At 41.9% G+C, this 21,112-nt stretch overlaps 1 protein-coding gene across 1 annotated transcript in view; it reads left to right on the top strand.

Annotated features, from left to right (window-relative positions):
- GRM7 (glutamate metabotropic receptor 7) overlaps positions 1–21,112 on the top strand; it is a 466,404-nt gene that overhangs the window by 141,735 nt on the left and 303,557 nt on the right. The window contains exon 2 of the mRNA XM_066613569.1: positions 4,912–5,128. Within this exon, the coding sequence (XP_066469666.1) occupies positions 4,912–5,128 (217 nt within the window). The remainder of the gene's footprint in view (positions 1–4,911; positions 5,129–21,112) is intronic.

The following is a 21,112-nucleotide window of genomic DNA, read 5'->3' as shown; positions in this document are numbered from 1 at the left end:
ATCCAGGAGCAGCTGCGAATCCAGGTGGACCCCCAAGCTGCGAACCTGCTCCTTCAGAGGGAGTGCAACCCCATTCAGAGCAAGCCGATAGTCCAGTACCTGCATCGAGGATTTCCGAACCAGGAGAGCCTCTGTCTTATCCGGATTTAATTTCAGCTTATTAGCCCCCATCCAGATCCTCACTGCTTCCAGACAGCACTCCAGGCCCTCAACCGCCACCCTGGAGTCTGGAGGAAAGGAAAGATAGAGCTTTGAGGCAAATCGGAACATCATGCTTACCAATATTCTTGCTGTTGTTTCTTTTTCTCCTGGTCTAACTTTATTTCACAAAAGACTCCAGTTGATAGGTTTATCACCTGACCTGATAGGAGGATTATCCATGTCTGCTGCTTACAATCTTATTTGGACCTGATAAATTCGATAAAGAGAAACAGAATTTGCAAGCTGTAGCCCGTAAGTCTTGTTCGCCTCTGTATTTTGGTCTATCATGGCCCTCTGATTTGGGTTCAAGCTATTTATTGTTCATGTGTTCACCTCAGATTCGTAGAGCCTTTACGCTGGGTAGGTTTAATATCTTACCTACAAACGTGCTGAGAGCAAGATTTAATAGACCATCGGAGCGTCCCCAGTCATGTTCTTGTGATCTGATCTCAAAAGAGTCCCTTGACCCATGTATTATTGTACGGTACCCACTATATTGATTTACGCCATTGATTTCTATTCCCATTTCTGGGAAACTTTCATGGTTCGGATATGGACTTGGTCCGGTACTTGCTAGATGGGAGAAATGAGTGCTGCTCATCAAATGTTGCAAAATATTTATTTGCAGTACTGTCAAGGTATAAATTCCTCTGTATTTCTATGCCTGATCAATGACTGGTTGCAACCTTGAATGTTTTAATTTTGTTTACCTGATGGATTGTTTATGCCAATAAAGGTGGAATGAATGAATGAAGCTGCTGATGTTAAGCTGCAATGATCTGCTTCCTCCCCACTCAAGCAGATCATTCCCCTCCTTACCATGCTCTTAGTTCAGTGTTGCTAAAGCCAAAACTTCAAGACTTCTGGTGCTCTTTACACATGTATTCACATGCATTCTCACTGTCACTAAAACTGGAAGACCCACACTTCTGGGTTTGACGGCAGTGCACAAGGAGCATTGTAAGAGTGTGGGTTTTTTTGTAGTACAGAGGCAGCAAACCTGAGATGGCATAAGGTAGTGTTCTGTGTCGAGTCAACCTGGTTGGTGGTCATTTTTCTTGAGGGGACAGCTCTTTGTTCGTAGAGCTCAGCATGGCCCAGGGCTGTTTGTCTCAGTGACAGTTGTAAGCTGTGCTTTTACAACTGGATCTTTAAAAGAGATTGCCAGGGACTGGTATCTTTCAAAATGATGATCAGCTAAGAGTCCTGTATCATCTGATAGCAAAAAAGAAGACTCATTCATGTGCTCAAAGTGTTGTAGTGCCAATGTAGTTGTAACCCGTATGCCGCTTCTGAAGTTTATACAGAAACAGCATAAGCAAAGGAATATCTAAACTGTTGTTTTATATCAGTGGTCTCCAAACCGTGAACCACTACATGCTTGAAAAGTCATCCCAGTGCAGTGCTTTCCATTCCACACTGCAGCCTCCTTTCTTTTCAGCTGACCTTCTCTGAAAGTTGCTCCGGGCAGCCGCTTCTGCCTGGAAATTGGAGTGCAGAGCCTGCTGGGGCAATGGGCAGGAGAAGCAACTGGCCAGTGCAACTTTCTGAGAAAAATGGTTGGAAAGATTGGAGGCTGCTGCGTTGAACGGAAGGTGCCATGCTGCACTCGGACAGCTTTTCCACACACCGGAACTGGCCTGTGGTCGTGGTTTTAGCCATTTCTGCTTTGTATCAATCTGAATATTGATACAGGAGGGGCAGGAGGTCTGGTCTAGAGGGTTGAGCCTCCATTGCCTGAAGATAACATCCGAAGGTCGCCAGTTCGAGGCCACCGGCACCATGCGACCTTGAAGCAGCTGACAAGCTGAGCTGAGCTATTCCATTTGCTCTGAGCATGGGAGGATGGAGGCCAGAATGTGAAACCAGATCAAGAAAGAAACACCTGAATGTTGTGGTTTCTTGAAAGATAGAAACCGTCTTTCAAATTGTAAAAATCCCTAAGGGGATTTAAACTGCCTGCCTATGTAAACCGCCTTGAATAAAGTCCAAGGAGAAAACTGAGGACCAAGAAAGGCGGTATAGAAATTAAAAAAAAATATATGGATCATGTGTCTGTGTAAAAAATTGGAGTCTACTTTGCCATTTCTTCCTAGCAGCATAGGGAAAAAAGAAAGTTATGCTAGCAGACATTTAGTATAGTAACTTTATGTAGGGTGACTGCATGCTTTGCCTACTCCTGTGTTTGGTGTTTGTTTTTGCAATTGTAGTGTGAGGTATGTAGATCAAATAATGAGTGACTGATAATATCTCTATTTATCCTCAGATATTTAATATCTGAGAATATCTCTATTTTATTCAGAACCTGAAATGAGAAATCTGAGTTAAAGATGGCTCTTTTCAGATCTCCACACAAAGCTTGGTAGTTGGAGAGCGAGACCCTGTCGTATTTTAGTTTCCAGCCTGAGAGTCTTACGGACTTGACATGGGCCTGTCAAACTGTACAATACATTCTAAAAGTGCAAGCCTGAGCAAAAATGCAAGAAAGAATGAAAGAGGTAATGAGGGGTGGATTTCTCTTAGCGTGTAGAACTCATTCTGTAATCTTGGCTGAAAGTTTGAGCATTTATTTTTGGTGAATAATTTACAGCAACACTAAATTGAGATTACATCAGGGACCGGACTCAGCAAGTTCTTTCGATGTGGTATCCTCATTGGCCTTTCAGGACTTCTGGGCAAAAAAATAACTGGATCAGGTTTGTTAACTCAGATAGTTAACACAATAGAATTCTGTTAGTAAACAGAATAAGATTCAATGAGCAATAGGCAGTTGTTATGCATCATTAAATATGGCTGTAGGTCCATGCTATAGGTTCAGGGCTATAGGTCCATACATAACTGTGACATTTAATACTTCTAAAAAGAAAGAGATTATCCTTTATGTCTGCAGAGCTAAACTGGTTTTTTTAAATTAGCCTTGTATTAAGAATACAAAGAAATACAGTGAGAGACAAATAAAATGAATTTGTCGTTTACAGTTTCTTTATAAACAACATATATCAAATAAATAGAAGAAAGCAATAAACATACTGAGAACATAAATTGTCTATTTTGCACAGATCCTCACATGATTGCCATCTAAATCTCAGCTGGCATGAATAGCCAATATTATTGTATTCCAGTAATGAAGAAGCTGAATCCAGTTTTGGGGGAAAAACAATCTAGAAATAGGGTTTGTGTTTCCCAAAGTTGTTTTTATGTTGTAATTTTGGAAACCTAGCATATCAGTTATGCTACAGCCAAGAAAACAGAGGCTGAGGCTGCATCCATGCCTTGGTGAGTTAAAATTCTCACTGTGGATTATATGTTACAAAGCAGTAGTTTATGCTCTTTTCTCACAAAGTTATCCATGCATCCTAACAATACAACAGAAGGATGCAAAGGTCGATAATAGCCCAGCATATCTCTTCAATGTGACTAAATAGCATTACAAAATATCTTAACCTCAGAGCAGTTCCACTAAGTACGTGAAAAAACCTTTGCATGTTTGGTATGTCCAACTACAATCAGTAGACAGAGAATACAGTTTTCTTTTCTTGCAGGAATGATTACCCCGATACATAATTTTACAGAAATTCTTTTAAGATTCATATATTTTAAATACTCTTTTAATAAAAGCAGATTAACAACCTAATCCGAACCTGCACTGGCACGGGGAGGCCAGCTGGCCTGCTCCATATCCAACACAAGGTTGGGGCCAAATGCAGCTCAGCCCGGGGCAAGGGAAATTACTTCCCCTTACCCTGGCAAAACCCGCAGCAGCCCCAATAGGCTACTTGCCCCACCTCAACAAGTGGCACAGATCCAAGCAGCCCTGGAGCTTATTTTTTTATTTTAAATAATCCTGTAGCAATGGGATTGAGATTCTTCTTCTCACAATCACTAGTTGTTAACTATAATATGGTTAAGAAAAGATTACTGATATAAAATTGTTCATATAAAAACTGATATAAAATTAAGAAGATAAACCTGGGGTTTCTGGGATCATTGAATGGAAGCAGACAGGATGTTAGTGTGATAATATTTTGTAATGAACTGAGCTAAACTTGAACAGGTGTAGCTAGTGCTATTCAGAGAAATGGACTGACCAGAGCATCCAGTGCTTTGGGTCTCAGTGATCTACATTGTTCCATGTTTGTCCTGTTCAGCTGAACTAGTGATGGCCACAATCTATGGGACGTTGACATAGGCTTGATATAATGATGGTCTGTTAACTGGAATTACTGATAAACAGGCAAGGCTTGTTGGAACCAAAACAGAGTTGTTCCACACTTGGAAAAATTAAGGGTGCAATAGTTAGGGTCTAGAGCTGATTGCTGGTAGCAAATCTCAAGTAATTAAACATCTCACAAATGCTTTAATGCTGGTGACAATTTGCACATCAAAAAATTGGCATGGGAGTACACTTACTGAGGGCTTGCATGCCATTAATCCCAGGCATGTTAACTTACCTTTCATGAAAGTTTTTGGGGCAGTACTGCTAATACTTTAATTGGCCAATTAGTATTCACATAATGAAAGTCATTTGAAAGATGGCTTCATTGACTTTCACTTAGGCACTGATGGAGATAGAAAGTAACAGATGGGCATTGGGAAGGCTAATTGTATTAGAGCTCTAGCTAATTGTGGTGTGTGTGTGTGTGTGTGTGTGTCAGGTGTGCACCGAGTTTATCCATTTATAACTCCAAGTAACTGTTCTTTTCCCTATAGATACCCCAAATCAGTTATGCTTCAACTGCACCGGAATTAAGTGACGACAGGCGCTATGACTTCTTCTCACGAGTGGTTCCTCCAGATTCATTTCAAGCCCAGGCAATGGTGGACATCGTGAAAGCTTTGGGGTGGAATTATGTCTCCACATTGGCTTCTGAAGGAAATTATGGAGAAAAAGGCGCGGAATCTTTTATGCAAATCTCCAGAGAGTCAGGTAGGTAAGGAACAGTACAATGCACAATTGGTAGCCATTTTTTTTCCTGAACAAGAATTATTTTTATAAGTTGTTTGATACTTTTATCATTTCTCTTTTATGGCTTCCTCATGCTCCTCTTCTTAACTTACCCAGAGGTTTTCAGAAACAAAGCACTCATGGGTCTTTGAGCTGACTCACATTAATACTCTGCTGGAGAAAGATATAACAGTAAAATTGTATCAAGCTTTTGGTGCCCCACTGTTAAAATCCTCTACTATAGTGAGATGGCACAAAGCAGAGTTTTAACATATTGAATCCTTATCTCTTCACAGCCAGAACTTCTTCTGAAGCTAGCAATTCCTTAGATACAAGCTTGTGTGAGACAAAATTCTTATGTCTTTCAAGCGATTTTTTTAATCGGTTGGGCCAATGAGGAAAGAATCTTCTTGTCCTCAGCTTTGAGGGATCAAAATGTATTAGCTGTGAGAAGTCATCAAACCAATCCAAGATTGAACCTATCTTTTTTTTAAACACAGTGTGTTTAGGAACCTAAATATGTACAGGCTTTTGATACTTAATGTTCAAGGGCTACCCAAATGTGTTTGAAGATACGCCCTCATCTTAATATTTGAGATAAGGGTTTTCAAACTTTTATCTCTTTTGAATCATTTCCATATTGATGAGTGGAATGAGGAACCTGTACATACTGGTCATGAAATATTAGTGTGCTTGCAGAAGATTCAGGGACATTCTAGGCTGTCCAGGCAGATCTAAATAGCTTTCATCATAGTTTGCATGAACAAAAAGTCTCCCAAAAACAGGTGCTATCGCAAAAAATTAAAGGAGTGGACTGGTATTTGTGGGCAAAAGTGTTTTCCAAATAAACATGTCATTGGTTATCTGTCATTGGTTATCTCCTTAATGCAGAACTCATAGCAAATTTGTAAAAAATCTCAAGGTTCCTTGGAACACAATTTGAAAACTACTGACATAAATATACAGAATCTGCATTGCCATAGTAGAGTATGGGCCCAATCCTATCCAACTTTCTAGCACCAGTGCAGCTGCAATGCAAATCTGAGGTAAGGGAACAAATGTTCCCATAACTTAAGTAGGCCTCTGTGACTGCCTTCCCACCACAGTATGCAGTGCATGCCCCATTGGCACATCTGCATGAACACTGGAAAATGGGATAGGATTGGGACCTATGTCAGTTGAATGCATGTCCAGTATTATAGATTAAAGATGCTTGTCCAGTATTATAGAACATTTGAGAAGGTAAGAAAAATCTAGTCTTCCATTAGTAGATTTAGGAAATGGGTATGGAATGTGCCTGATAGAGAGGATTTATCTCCTGCTACTCAGTACCTTTAGTCAATTATGAACAGATCTTAAATATATTGCTCTTATTGGTACCTTTATATCACACACACATGCACACAGTCATGTACGCAGTATGACAAAATGGCTATAATGGAAAAGAGGAAGAGGTTGGGGGGAAAAATGAACATGGTTCAGGGGCATGGGGCTCCCAAAAAAGATAAGGGATTGTAATATTGGTATTCACACTTGAATTGGCTTACATGAATCCCCCCCCCCCCCCCGCCCAAACATTCCCTTATGTTGGCCACATTACAGTCATCTGCTGTGGAGGCTGATTTTAAAGAGTTACATTTTTTTGTTGCACAATATCACTTATGACTTTTAAAATAACTCTTGGGTACTGCCATCTGGTTCAGGTGACTTGGTACAATGTAGACTGTTGACTAATTATCACCTCCCTCCCCTACACACACACTGTTCTCACCTCTTCAAACACACTTCTTCTAATATGATGGAGAAATATGTTTAGTTTGTCAGCACTTTTTCTGATTACTTCTTGCAATTCACTCCCTTCAAAACTTTGATAGCCAATTGTTAGGCAGCCTTCCAATTCAGGCTAGAATCCTATAGGCACTTTCCTGAGAGTGAGCCCAATTGAACACAATGGAACTTACTTCTATGTAGACATGCATAGGATTACACTGTCAGACACCTCTTTCTCATATATTTTAAAGAATTTCTATTTCGCTGCTTTTATGATTTTGTGATCAATCATTTAGGATATTAAAGTATTAGATCTGATGAGCGACCATGGATTGGGAATGTGGCCTTAGGGCAACTTTAAGTCTGTCCCCTATTGCAGTTCCGAACCTATGAGTCCAACTGCTATTTACTTAGTGATAAAATGAGAACTTTTTAATGGAGTAAACAGCAATCGAATCACCGTTAATCCACAAGGGACCTGATTCAGCAACTATTAACTAAAGAAATAGTAAATGTACAGTTGGGACTGATAACGCTTTGAACTTCATGTGCAGTTTACTTCTCAATCAAGCTGATATGTTCTTCACCCTCACCCATTTTGCTGTGAGCTCCTATGTGGCAATTACCTTTTCAACAGAGACAACAGTCAATGGTCTTTAACTGTGTTTCATGAATTGCTAGATTGCAGGTCTGGGGTACATATTTATGTTGCTAGTTTGCAGGCCTGGGGTATATGTTTTTGCTTTTTAAAAAAGTAGTGTAGTTTCTTTGTGATCCAATTTTTGAAAGTCTTCTATGCTGCATGAATCAAATGAAGCATCATATACTCCAGATAGCAGACTTAAAGATGCCACGAAACTCTGTTGTTTTTCTTGGATGATTTTAGGAAAGAAGGGAGAACATTGCAGGCACATATATTGCCCTGTTAATGGGTTTCCTGCAATTTCCTTCTCGAAGTCGGCAGGAGGTTGGTTCAGAACTACAGCTGTTGTATCTAGCTCACGCTAGAATAGTACTAATGCATACTTTGGTTGTGACTTGTGGGACATGTGCTAAAAGACTAGACACCACTGGGCTGGATGAATCCTTGAGCTATTTTTTAAATGAGAAGAAAATACTCCTTTATTGATGTATATTCTCATTCACACCAAAGTGTACCAGACAGAACAAATGCATTAAACTATGTGCAACACTTAAACATTTTCCATGGTTTTCAGCTACATTTGTCTTGATGCGGTTGGACCACCAAGCTTCTCATTAGATTTTGATCCAAAATAGATCATAGGGAAAATGCGTGATTATTTCAAACAGCCATGTGAAGTTTTTGTTCTGAGTTAGCAGATTGTTTAACTAGTCAAGGGAGGCAGCAGCCACTGCGTCTTTGCAGTCTGTCTGTATTATCCATAAGTCGAAGAGCATCTGTCTGATCACTGATTCCCAAAAACTGTCATTGAGCCATTAAAAGAATCTTCAACATAATCCATGTAAGAATGGCAGCAGTGATGATGCTACGCTTTGAATAACAGTATTTGAGAAGGAAGATGCGAAAAGCATTTTAAGATGTTGACGTTTCAAGAGACACTGGTATTTGCATGCATTTCCCCTGGTTGTCTAGATGCAGATTTACTTGGCATTAACTAAAACATTTTGGAATTTTAATATATGGTAGTAAGAACAAGATGCAAGTGTGGATTATAATGCAAAGAATCTTCTAGCTGGCTGCACTATCACGTATTGCAAAACAGGTGTTTATTTTTTTTTAAATCATATTCTCCACATTGAAGACAAATTATAGCTTTTTAGATATCAGACTGTGCTATTATGTAGCAACAGCATAATGCTTAGCCATGTATGGAACCAACATGGAACATGACAGAGGTTTGTAGAAGTCAGGTGTAGTGACATTTTAAGTGCAGTATTGAATACATGGTGATGAAGGTTATTTTAGGAGCAACCAAGATAAGTATACTGACAAATATAAATTCACATTGTAATCATCTTCCTTTGTTAATGCCTTTACAGCTTCCTATTCCTTAAGGGTGTGTTAATGGCATACTAACGTGTTAAGCAGGATCTTTGGATGGCATTTAACCTTAGGAAAAACAAAGAAACTCCTTCAGAGCACTTCATAACACTTGAAATAAAATGAAGAAAATACCATGTTATTGACATCCACCTCTGGATGTATATAGTGGTTATTTACTTCATTATACAACCAACCAGCAATTTCAGAAGCTATTCACAAGCATAGGTTAATATCTCTAAAAACCAGAAGAAACACAAATCCCTGCAAAATCTAGCTTTAGCTGCTAGGCAGGAGCCTAACATTGGTCTCTAACCTCCTCATTCTCCACTTTCCCTGAACCTTTTCACAGGTCCTGTGAATGTGTGTGTTGGACCAGTGTGGTACCACACCAGTTGTCCCATGGGTGTTGAGGAACTAAACCAAATCCTTTGCCTACTACTGCTCCTCAAGTGCATTTTTCCTGCTTTGAATACACCTCCTACTGTTGGATCAACATAATCCAGCCAGAGCTAATTCAGAAGATGTCATTGTAGGTGTGGAGAGTTTAGTACATCAGAGGCAGCATTGGGAAAAGAAATGTATTGTTCATGCATCAGATAAGCATCAGCCATCAGATGCTGTTAATGTTCCCTGGAGAATGTTAGTGCTGAACTTCTGTCCATGCTTCGAAGCAACCATTTTCTTCCATCCACAGGACTGAATAAAACTCTCATCACTGCCAGGCCACCAACTGAAGCAAACTCTGATCCATCTTTTGGATTCATGACTGTTATGTCAACATGACTCAGAACGGTTTGGATTTCATTTCCCATGTGCTCTGCTTATGCAAATAACTGTTAGAATGAGTGATACAATGTCAGATGTACACAAGGAAGTTAGTAATTCTGAGAGCATGGTGTTGGGGTTCCCCTCCTCCCACAGGTCCCCAACTTACCCAGGGAGAAGACTTCTGGGCCAGAAGATCAGGGAGGAAGCCGGTGGAACATGGGGCCACCTCCCCATACACTGCCTGGGCACTCCTGTGGGCGGCAAAGCGCAGCAGAGGAACACTGCTTGCCGAACCCCCCCCGTTTCTCCCTCCGCCTTGGAGGAGGGAGGGGGGATACGGGACGCAGGCCTCCACAAGGGGGTCCACCTCAGAAAGGCCAGGCGGCCCCCCCCAAAGGGAGGCCTCACACAGGGTTCTCTGTAAAGAAGAAGTCTCTTTGTATGGGAGCTGCAGCTATAATTATTCTGAAGTATCTCTTCTACTATTATACAACTCATACAGTTATTGGCATGACTGAACCACTTTTGTTGTCTGAAACTTGGGCCGGCTGATGATGGTGTCATTCTTATGGTTAGCTTCTGAACTATTAATGTATTATTATGATTTGGTCTAAATCTACACAAATATTATGAACATGAACCTGTGCTGGTGCCGGATGGCTGGAAGCTTTGGCTGGAAAGGCCTGCACTATGTCCATCATGACACCCTCTGCCTACCCCCATAATGATACATTGTTGTTGTTGTTGTTATTAGTAACAGTATTTACATACCGCTTTTCAACAAAAAAAGTTCACAAAGTGGTTTACAGAGAAAAATCAAATAACGAATGACTCCCTGTCCCAAAGGGGCTCACAGTCTTAAAAAGATGCAAAAGAACACCAGCAGATAGCTACTAGAAAAGACACTGCTGGGGTGAAGCGGGCCAGTTACACTCCCCTTGCTAAAAAGAGGAACACCCACTTGAAAGAGTACCCCTTACCCAGTTAGCAGTTAGCACTACCACCAATACTGAGATTTTGGTGGTTGGCCTGATCTGATAGGAGCTCTAATGAGCACGGGTCCTTGGTCCAAGGCCAACCCTAACATGAACCAGAGGATTCTGGAAACCCTATGAGGAACAATTAAATGACCTTGATAAGCTTAGCTTGGAAAAGAGAGGACTATGGAGAAGGATCATCATGCAAAGTCAGGCTCCTGAGGGCAGGACTTGGAACCAATAAGTTAAAAGTATAGGAAGGTAGTTTTGGTTGGAAAGGAAGAATTTCTTAACTGTACCAGCTGTCCAGCTCTGAAACTATATCATGCAGTTGTGAAAAATCCCCTGTTGAAGGTTTCTAAACAGATACTAGATGACTACCTGTCAAGGATGCTACCTGTTACATGTACTTCAAGATCCCTTCCAACTGTAATATTATATTAAAATTCTGGGCAAGGAAGGGCTATATACAAAACTATGTAAGAATTAACTACATAATTGATGGCTTTCAAATATCTTGTTTGTTTGTTTTTCCACTGTTGTAATTACTAGGCATGGACATTAGTCAGTCTCTCATGAAAGATCCAACTGCTGCCATTCAAATTAGGCAACCAATTTATCCTTTACTTAGCTTTGCACTACTCTTATAATCTGAAAAACTGAAAAAGTGTGGGCTCCACAAAATAGCTGCATAGGTTCAAACTTTCAGTCTTTGTCCTCTTTTCTAGTGTCTGGGATGTAATTTGGCTACAATTGACCAATTTTGCATTCCCTTAAAAGTGAACATTTTCTCAATTATAGCTTTTATTCTGACTTTGTTCTGTCTGGTCCTTCAGAGATATCAGAAATGGAAAGAGAATGGTGCAGTATCTCTCTGGATATCACTTTTGGGACAAGTGCATTTTCAAATGTGAAACCTAAAAACAGAGGTAAAAACAATTGTTTTATTGAATAATGGCCCAATCCTCTTGAAAGGAAGCATAGTGGATCATGTGTTTGCCAGTGCTGACTACGACAAAGCACCATAAAGGACTTTGTGGGAGCACAAGCTGCTGGTATGCTTCTAGGAAGGCCGAAACCTTCCTGTGCATGCTGGTAGACATTGGGAGGCCCACCAGAGCAGGTAAGCCCATGCAGGGGGAGGGAGGGGTTTGAGCAGGGCAGGGATGGGTAAAACAGAAGAGGGGTGGGTGGAACAGGACAGTAATTGTGGTGGGGAGGAGGACAGATCTGACTGAGGGATCTGCATCAGGGGGATGCAGGTGTGGCAGTGCACACTGAGTCCCAAACCCATTCCCAGGCCTGATCCCCTGCATGGATCAATGCGGACTTGCGCCAGCACATTGTTGACCTGAGCTGACCCATTGTGGCTGCTGAGCCTTGCACCAAGGTAAGAGGACAGATGTCCTTACTTACACAGGCCTACAAAATTGAGGGTCAGAAAAGTTCCTCCCAAAATTTATGGTGGTTTGATATGAATTTGGGGTGCCGATTCCAAAAATGGTATCCGTTTTGCCCTATCACATCTAGTTTTGGAGAAACCGCATAGCCTAATTAGTGAATGGTTCAAGCAGCTTCCTCATGAGGAAGCCAAGGTGTAGGCTTCCTCATGAGGAAGCTGCTTGAACCATTCACTAAAGAGGCTATGCCGTGTCTCCAAAACTAGACGCGATAGGGCAAAACGGATGCCATTTTTGGAAACAGCACCCCAAATATACCCAGGAATTGGTGTAGCGTTTAAGCAAGCAAAATGTGTGTAGACCTGTGTTATCTCTGAAAGCAAAACTGACCAGAGTTTTGTTCGGCTCTGAAACCGAATCACAGAGTTGAGAAGCAGAATAACTACTTTGGCAAATCCGGTCTATATAGTAACTCATTGTAACATTAATCTTCAACTCTCACTTTGTAATCTCCATGCTACTTCAGAACATTCCCATTGATGATTTGCAAGGTCAAACAGCACCGTTTCTCAAAGTGTGCTCCTAGGGGCTTAAGGAGCTCCACGAGTACACCACGTGGTCATCATCTGCACCCTACTTGATTTGCTAATCTGTCCTTCCAGCCTGCCCTGTTCATGGTTATCCTTCGTCATTCCCCTACTGTTCTGACTTTTCACAGATATAAGGTAAGAACAAAAGAACATAAGAACAGCCCCACTGGATCAGGCCATAGGCCCATCTAGTCCAGCTTCCTGTATCTCACAGCGGCCCACCAAATGCCCCAGGGAGCACACCAGATAACAAGAGACCTGCATCCTGGCGCCCTCCCTTGCATCTGGCATTCTGACATAACCCATTTCTAAAATCAGGAGGTTACGCATACACATCATGGCTTGTACCCCGTAATGGATTTTTCCTCCAGAAATGTGTCCAATTCCCTTTTAAAGGCGTCTAGGCTAGACACCAGCACCACATCCTGTGGCAAGGAGTTCCACAGACTGACCACACGCTGAGTAAAGAAATATTTTCTTTTGTCTGTCCTAACCCGCCCAACACTCAATTTTAGTGGAAGTCCCCTGGTTCTGGTATTATGTGAGAGTGTAAAGAGCATCTCCCTATCCACTCTGTCTAACCCCTGCATAATTTTGTATGTCTCAATCATGTCCCCCCTCAGGCGTCTCTTTTCTAGGCTGAAGAGGCCCAAACGCCGTAGCCTTTCCTCATAAGGAAAGTGCCCCAGCCCCGTAATCATCTTAGTCGCTCTCTTTTGCACCTTTTCCATTTCCACTATGTCTTTTTTGAGATGTGGCGACCAGAACTGGACACAATACTCCAGGTGTGGCCTCACCATAGATTTGTATAACGGCATTATAATATTAGCCGTTTTGTTCTCAATACCCTTCCTAATGATCCCAAGCATAGAATTGGCCTTCTTCACTGCCGCCGCACATTGGGTCAACACTTTCATCGACCTGTCCACCACCACCCCAAGATCTCTCTCCTGATCTGTCACAGACAGCTCAGAACCCATCAGCCTATATCTAAAGTTTTGATTTTTTGCCCCAATGTGCATGACTTTACACTTACTGACATTGAAGCGCATCTGCCATTTTGCTGCCCATTCTGCCAGTCTGGAGAGATCTTTTTGGAGCTCCTCACAATCACTTCTGGTCTTCACCACTCGGAAAAGTTTGGTGTCGTCTGCAAACTTAGCCATCTCACTGCTCAACCCTGTCTCCAGGTCATTTATGAAGAGGTTGAAAAGCACCGGTCCCAGGACAGATCCTTGGGGCACACCGCTTTTCACCTCTCTCCATTGTGAAAATTGACACCCATTGACACCCACTCTCTGCTTCCTGGCCTCCAACCAGTTCTCAATCCATGAGAGGACCTGTCCTCTAATTCCCTGACTGTGGAGTTTTTTCAATAGCCTTTGGTGAGGGACCGTGTCGAATGCCTTCTGAAAGTCCAGGCAGATAATGTCCACGGGTTCTCCCACATCCACATGCCTGTTGACCTTTTCAAAGAATTCTATAAGGTTTGTGAGGCAAGACTTACCCTTACAGAAGCCATGCTGACTCTCCCTCAGCAAGGCCTGTTCGTCTATGTGTTTTGAGATCCTATCTTTGATGAGGCATTCCACCATCTTACCCGGTATGGATGTTAGGCTGACCGGCCTATAGTTTCCCGGGTCCCCCCTCTTTCCCTTTTTAAAGATAGGCATGACATTTGCTATCCTCCAATCTTCTGGCACCGTGGCCATTTTGAGGGACAAGTTGCATACCTTAGTCAAGAGATCTGCAACTTCATTCTTCAATTCCTTAATAACTCTTGGGTGGATGCCATCAGGGCCCGGTAACTTATTGATCTTTAATTTATCAATGAGGTCTGAAACATCTTCTCTTTTAACCTCTATCTGACGTAACTCCTTGGTTAGGAGGGGCCGTTCAGGCAGCAGTATCTGCCCGAGGTCTTCTGCCGTGAAGACAGATGCAAAGAACTCATTTAATTTCTCTGCCATCTCTAAGTCTCCTTTTATCTCCCTTTTCCCTCCCTCACCATCCAGAGGGCCAACCGCTTCTCTGATGGGTTTCCTGCTTCTAACATATTTGAAGAAGCCTTTATTATTCCCCTTAATGTTGCTGGCCATGCGTTCCTCATAGTCTCGCTTGGCCTCCCGTATCACCTTCTTACATTTCTTTTGCCACAGTTTATGTTCCTTTTTATTCTCCTCATTAGGGCAAGACTTCCATTTATGGAAGGAAGCTTCCTTGCCCTTCACAGCCTCTCTAACTTGGCTGGTTATCCATGCGGGCACCCTCCTGGATTTAGTGGAACCCTTCTTTCTTTGCGGTATACACCTCTGCTGGGCCTCTATTACTGTTGTTTTAAGCAGCCTCCATGCACTCTGGAGTGATTGGACTCTTTTTACCCTCCCTTTCAACCTCCTTCTAACCAGCCTCCTCATTTGAGGGAAGTCTGCTCGCCGGAAGTCAAGGGTTTTTGTTAGAGATTTGCCTGGTATTCTTCCCCCAACGTGCATGTCAAAACGGATCACAGCATGATCACTGTTCCCCAATGGCTCAGTAACATTTACATCTCTAACCAGGTGCTGCGTACCGCACAATATTAAATCCAGGGTCACCTGCCCTCTGGTGGGCTCCGTGACTAGCTGCTCTAAGCCACAGTCATTTAGCACATCAAGAAATCCGATCTCCTTATCGTGACCAGAACACAAATTGACCCAGTCAATATGAGGATAATTGAAGTCCCCCATGATTACAACCCTGTCCCTCCTTGTCACCTCCCTGATCTGTTTCCTCATTTCAAGGTCCCCATCCGATTTCTGGTCTGGAGGACAATAGCACACCCCCAGTATTACATCGCTGCACAAGCCTGGTAATTTAACCCACAGAGATTCTACGGTGGAGTCGGACCCACCTTCAATCTCTACTTTGCTGGATTCTATCCCTTCCTTAACATAAACGGCCACCCCACCTCCAACACGCCCCTGCCTGTCCCTCCTGTAGAGTTTATAGCCCGGGATTGCGGTATCCCACTGATTCTCCGCTTTCCACCAGGTTTCCGTTATGCCCACTATGTCAATGTTTTCCCTTGTCACCAGACATTCCAGTTCTCCCACCTTTGCTTGTAGACTTCGGGCATTCGCATAAAAGCATTTGTACACGGAAAGCCCCAGGACGGGCTGCTTATTCGCTCCTTTGTCCCCGCATCCTCTCATTGTGCCAAACCGTCTATCACATCCCATCACGCTACCTTTCCCAATTTCTTCTCCTACTCTGCCTTTGTCTTGTTGTTTTCTAACCTCCCCATCCTCATCCCAAAGGTATTGCCTTTGCGTCACTCTGCTCATGCACCGGTGCTCTGGGCAACCTGAAACTCAGCACATGTGCCAGCTGGTATCCTTGCAATTCCTTTTAGGAATGTAAATTGCTTCAGAGACTTAAAATTTTGAGAATCAATGCCATAGATCAGTGGTTCTCAAACTTTGAAGGAGCTTTACTCCCTCAGTAAGTCTTTGCAGGGGAGGAGCAAGGGCAGGGAAGTGATCCTGGGGATTGTGTCCCTAAGGGGGGTCAAGGGAGGGTGCTTTCACTTACTTGGACTCCGTGAGGCTGCAGGAGGTGCGGGGAGCCGAGCGCAGCCCTCCACAGGGCTCCCTAAGGCTTGGAATTTTGAAACAGAGCATTTGCAATGCACCTCCTGCAAACAGGAAGTGCTTTGTGATCGCTCTGTTGCAAGATTTCAAGATTCCTTGGGGAGTCCTGCAGAGGGCTGTGCTGGGCTCCCCTCACCTCCAGCAGCCCTCACTGATTCCAAGTAAGTGAAAGCACCCTCCTTTGCCCCCTTTAGGGATACGATCCTGAGGATCCCTTTAAAGGGATAGGGGAAGCATTACACAAACTGGTGGGTTGCAACCCACCAGTTTGAGAATCATTGCCATAGATAAAAATATGCAATGACGGTGGAGGGGGTGTGGAGTTAGTGCAGTAGCAGGGAACCTCAGAGGACTCTGGGGGGAACTGCTAAATAGATGTGTTTCCAGAGGAACTCAGCAATGAGGGACTCTTCATTGACTAAGAAGAAGACATGAAGGCTGAGAGCTTGAACTCGGGGGATCTCTAGGGACAACAGTCGCAGAGGAAACCCCCAGATATTGCTCTATGCTGGATCACATCGTATACTGGACGTCATCTTCAGAGAAGATTCGGAGAAGACAGATTCGGATAGCTTGGTACCCCGCCCCCCACGGCCTAGATACAACATGACAGTGAAAAAAGCTTTAAACTGTGAGTAACCAGTTCATTAAAAGGCTATAAAAAGAACTGCAATCAAGAGGTTGGAAGGAGGGAAAGATAACTTGGATTATTTACGTTGGCTGGTAGCCAACCAGAGGGGAAAAGAGCAAACCTGGATTTAAAGAAACCCTTGCTGGAGTATTTTTTTCTTTTTTGTAATAAGGGTGACTGGAAGAAAAGGTGAGAGATAAGACAAGAAATAAGGGAAGTTGAAAGATCACCCTGCTGAAATTGTATGCATGGAAAAGAAATAAATAACTAACTTTTAATGGCTGAAATAACTTTTACTTTCGCTTTCCTAGCAAGAAGGCTTGATTCAGGCCTGGTCATTTAAAGGCATACTAAATTGACCTGATTTACTGATCCACCCCTTTTGGATATTAAAAATTAAGGATTACCTTGGACAAGAAGGGATGCAAGATATTAAGACTTGGATGACTCTTTAATTGTTTGACTGATTTGACATTGTTATTGACTGGAAGTAGAATATTGACTTACCCCTTTTGGATATAAAAATTGGAAATTAGCCTTACAAGAAGGTAAAACAAGATAATGAGAGTTGGTTGATTTTTTTTTTAGTTGGACAATTTTATCTCTGTTTTTTACAGCCAGAGGTATATTGGCTTGATTTGATATTGATAAGAATGGCATTCAAAAATTTAAAGGATGTTAGTAAAAGCCAGTCCTTATTAATGGATTTGTTGTGGGATTTCAGAAGTGAAATGAAGCAACAGGTCAGAAAATTATCTGAACAAATGAAGCAAATAAACTCCTTCCTGACAAGCATGCAGGAACAGATTACAAATAACAGACAAGAAAAAAGAATGGATCAAATGTCGGATGAAACTAAAGAAGTGGAGATTTTTGAAATGAGACAGGAGATGGAAAAAGCAACTGTTATTATCAGAATTAAGAATTTTAAGGAAGAAAAAACAGGGAACTTTCAGAGAGCACGTCATTTCAAGAAGAGGAAGAATTTTTGGATTAAATCCAAAAAGAACAGAATGAAGAAAAAAAGAAGAGAGGGATCAAGAAATACAAGAGATTTAAGAAGAAAAAGAGGAAGTGGAAGGAGCAGTGGGAGGAGCAAGAAGGAAAACACCAACAAGACAGAGAACAAAGAAAGTACGAAGACAGAATGTGAAAGTGGCTGAAGCAGAATTTTTTTTTTTTTGTAGATATTAATGGACTGAATTCTCTTTAGAAGTGAAGAGTATTCCATTAATTATATCACATCAAAGCAGATGTAAATGAAAACAAACTTGGAACACAAACATTGCAATAATTAAAGTGGTATTAAGATAACTAAAAGGGTTATTTTTTAAAAGAGAAATTATTTAAAATGTTTTATAGATGGTATTTAATTCCAGAGAAAATAGTAAAAATGTATCCTGGGTCATCAAACAAATGTTGGATAACTAAAGAATTGAGGGAACTTTTTATTATATGTGGTGGATATGCAAAAATGCAAAGAAATATTGGAAAATGATATATAAACTGTTACAAGAGATATTGAAGTGTGTATTGCCATTCAAACTGGAAACATTCCTCTTAAATGCAACATCAGAAATTAAGAATCAGATAAGAAATATTTTATTTTAAATAGTACCTTAGTGGCAAGAATAGTGTATAAGTAAAATTTGAAGCCTTTTTATGATTGGATAGATAATTTTAGATAAAAAAATATTGATTGTTTAGTTAAATTATTAATCAGTAGATTAACAAATATGATAATTTTTGTATTGATGAATAATTTTGTTTTTAGACATTATCAAATATTTTTTTTGGACTAATGTATGTTGTAATCGATAGCCAATACCCTCATGTGTAACCTGTGTAGTCCCAGCCCTAAGTCTAACCTATTTTCCTTACCTGTATCTGTAATAAATAAATAAACTTCGTTGAAAAAAAAAAAATAAAAAAGTGATGACAAGATGATCCTTGTGGTCAGTCCTTGCATTTCAACAACTCAGCGTAGTGGGTGTCTACCATGTTCATTTGTTTTTAAAGCTAAGATTAGTGTAGCAAAGTGACTAAGAGCATAAGCTATGATCTAAAATGTTTGTAGTACAAATCTCATTTCTGCCACAGGTCCATTAGGTAGACTTAAACATGCTCTCAGTGCTGCCTCCTCCCATTGGCAGTATGTAGAAAATGATTATCTTACAAGTTGCTGTAAGGTTTACTGAGTGTATGGGAAGTGCTTTGAAAACCTCTCAAGCACTCTAACAATATTAGGGATGTTACTTATTACCCAGGGGAAATGACTCTTGTTTCGGAACTGGTGCAATTCACAAATAATTTGCCCAAACAAAGAGGAGTTCCTGGCTGGGTGACAGTCCCTCATTTCTCTCCAATACTTGGTTTCTGTTGGCATTCAGGGAGTATTCTCAGAGATGATAAAATGCTTAGTATCCTCACTCTGAAATCTGTGCCAAATAACCTAGCCAGAATTTCAGGTAATTTCCCAGAATGAATGCCAAGTACTAAGTTCACAAGTCTTGTGACTGTAAGTGAAGAACATTATTCTTTCTGTACTTCTCAAGATGTGTTTCCAGAATCAAAATACTTTGACTTGTCCTTTCAGAGTCTTAATTCTTCACAAAATGACTTTTATTATAGCTACTTCAAGTTAGTTTAGATCTTCCTACGTGGCAGGAGATAGAATTTTCAATGGCGTAGTGCAGTCCATAGAATTAATAAATTAGGAAATGCTTTAATTCTTGAAAGCAGAATTTGGGATTATGAATGAGTTTAATAAGGCATACAGTTCTTAAAGATTATGTCATATCTAAATGATCAACCAAAGGCACAATCCTAACTTGCGCTGAAGCAGGCAGGCCGGCCAGCAGGCCTGCACTGCATCCAGCACAATTTTGGGTCCAGGCAAGAGGGAAACTCTCCCCTTACCCCATGTCACACTGCACTGGCCCCAATGGGTCTACTGGAATCTGAGCCACCTCAGGAGGTAGCACAAATCCAAGTAGACCAAAGCAGCCAGAGGCTGCTCCGTGCCGTTTGGGAATGGGGTCAGGATTTGGTATAACTGCCAGATCCTGGTCCTGCCTCCCACTCCCCACCTGCTGCCTGCCCTCCCCCACCCCGGAATGCCTCCCTCCCTCCCTCCCCACGCCCCACCTCAGACCCCTGTGTCAGTTGAGCTCTGCCAATGCAAACATACCCCGCCGGGTCTGACTTCTTGCGCTGGTCTTCCCAGCTCCTGAGTTGACGCAGTCCTGGCTCCTGTGACATCCCAGGGTCAGTACAGGTGAGTTGTGCTGGCCTGACCTGGGGGTTAGGATTGCGCTGCACCAAGCTTAATTGCTGGCTCAATGGTTAAAAAGAGTTGAGTGAGTCTGTGAAGTAAGACTACCCCAACTGAGTTTAAGTTGTGGTTAAGACTGGTGGAATGCATTAACTGTGATGAGCAAATTTGCATTGCATTCAGTAGAACTAGACCTGACTAGCTTTGGTTGGATTGGGTGTATACACTGTAAATACAGGGCAGCCGTCATTATTCTTGGAGGTTCTGTTACAGGAACCTCCGCAGATAAGGAAACTACAGATAATGAAATCAGCGTGTTTTGGGGGGCTCAAACCTTCTGAACCTGACCGGAGCTGTTCTTCTGAGGCCACAGAAGTTGTGATTTTTGGTCTTCTGGAGGCCTTACAAAGCCTTCTGAAGGTTGGGGAGGCTACATGCTGAGTTCCCAGCTCTCCGAAGGGCCTCTGTACCTGACAGGAGAACAGCTCTGGGCAGGTTCAGAGGGCTTTAGGTCACCCACCCCATGGGCTCAGAACCCACAGGTTTTCAAATCCGCAGGTACTGAATCTGTGGATTTGTTGGGGCACCCTGTAGGTATGTAATATGGCAATCTTAGAAAGAGACATCAAGTTGTAAATAGTACCTTGGTTGCCTTTGACTAGTAAGAATAGTTTCTCATTAAACCAAGTAGGGAGGTTTTTTTAAAATGTGTGATGTGTTTTCCTTCTTGTATAGACTATAAATAACATGGACATTTCAGCAGTCAGACTGGCAAGTTTAAAATTTCTGTGGTTACTATCGATGGAAAGATTTCGGATTCTTGCCACTGACGCAATGCCAAACAGTCACAGACCCTTTAAAAGCGTTTTGGAGGCTTTATTTACAGCTATTTACAGTTTAA

The sequence above is a fragment of the Tiliqua scincoides genome, chromosome 2 (genome assembly GCF_035046505.1).
Source record: "Tiliqua scincoides isolate rTilSci1 chromosome 2, rTilSci1.hap2, whole genome shotgun sequence".
Classification (NCBI taxonomy): domain Eukaryota; kingdom Metazoa; phylum Chordata; class Lepidosauria; order Squamata; family Scincidae; genus Tiliqua; species Tiliqua scincoides.
Note: the sequence above shows the minus strand (reverse complement) of the source record. Positions and strands in the feature narration are given on the sequence as shown.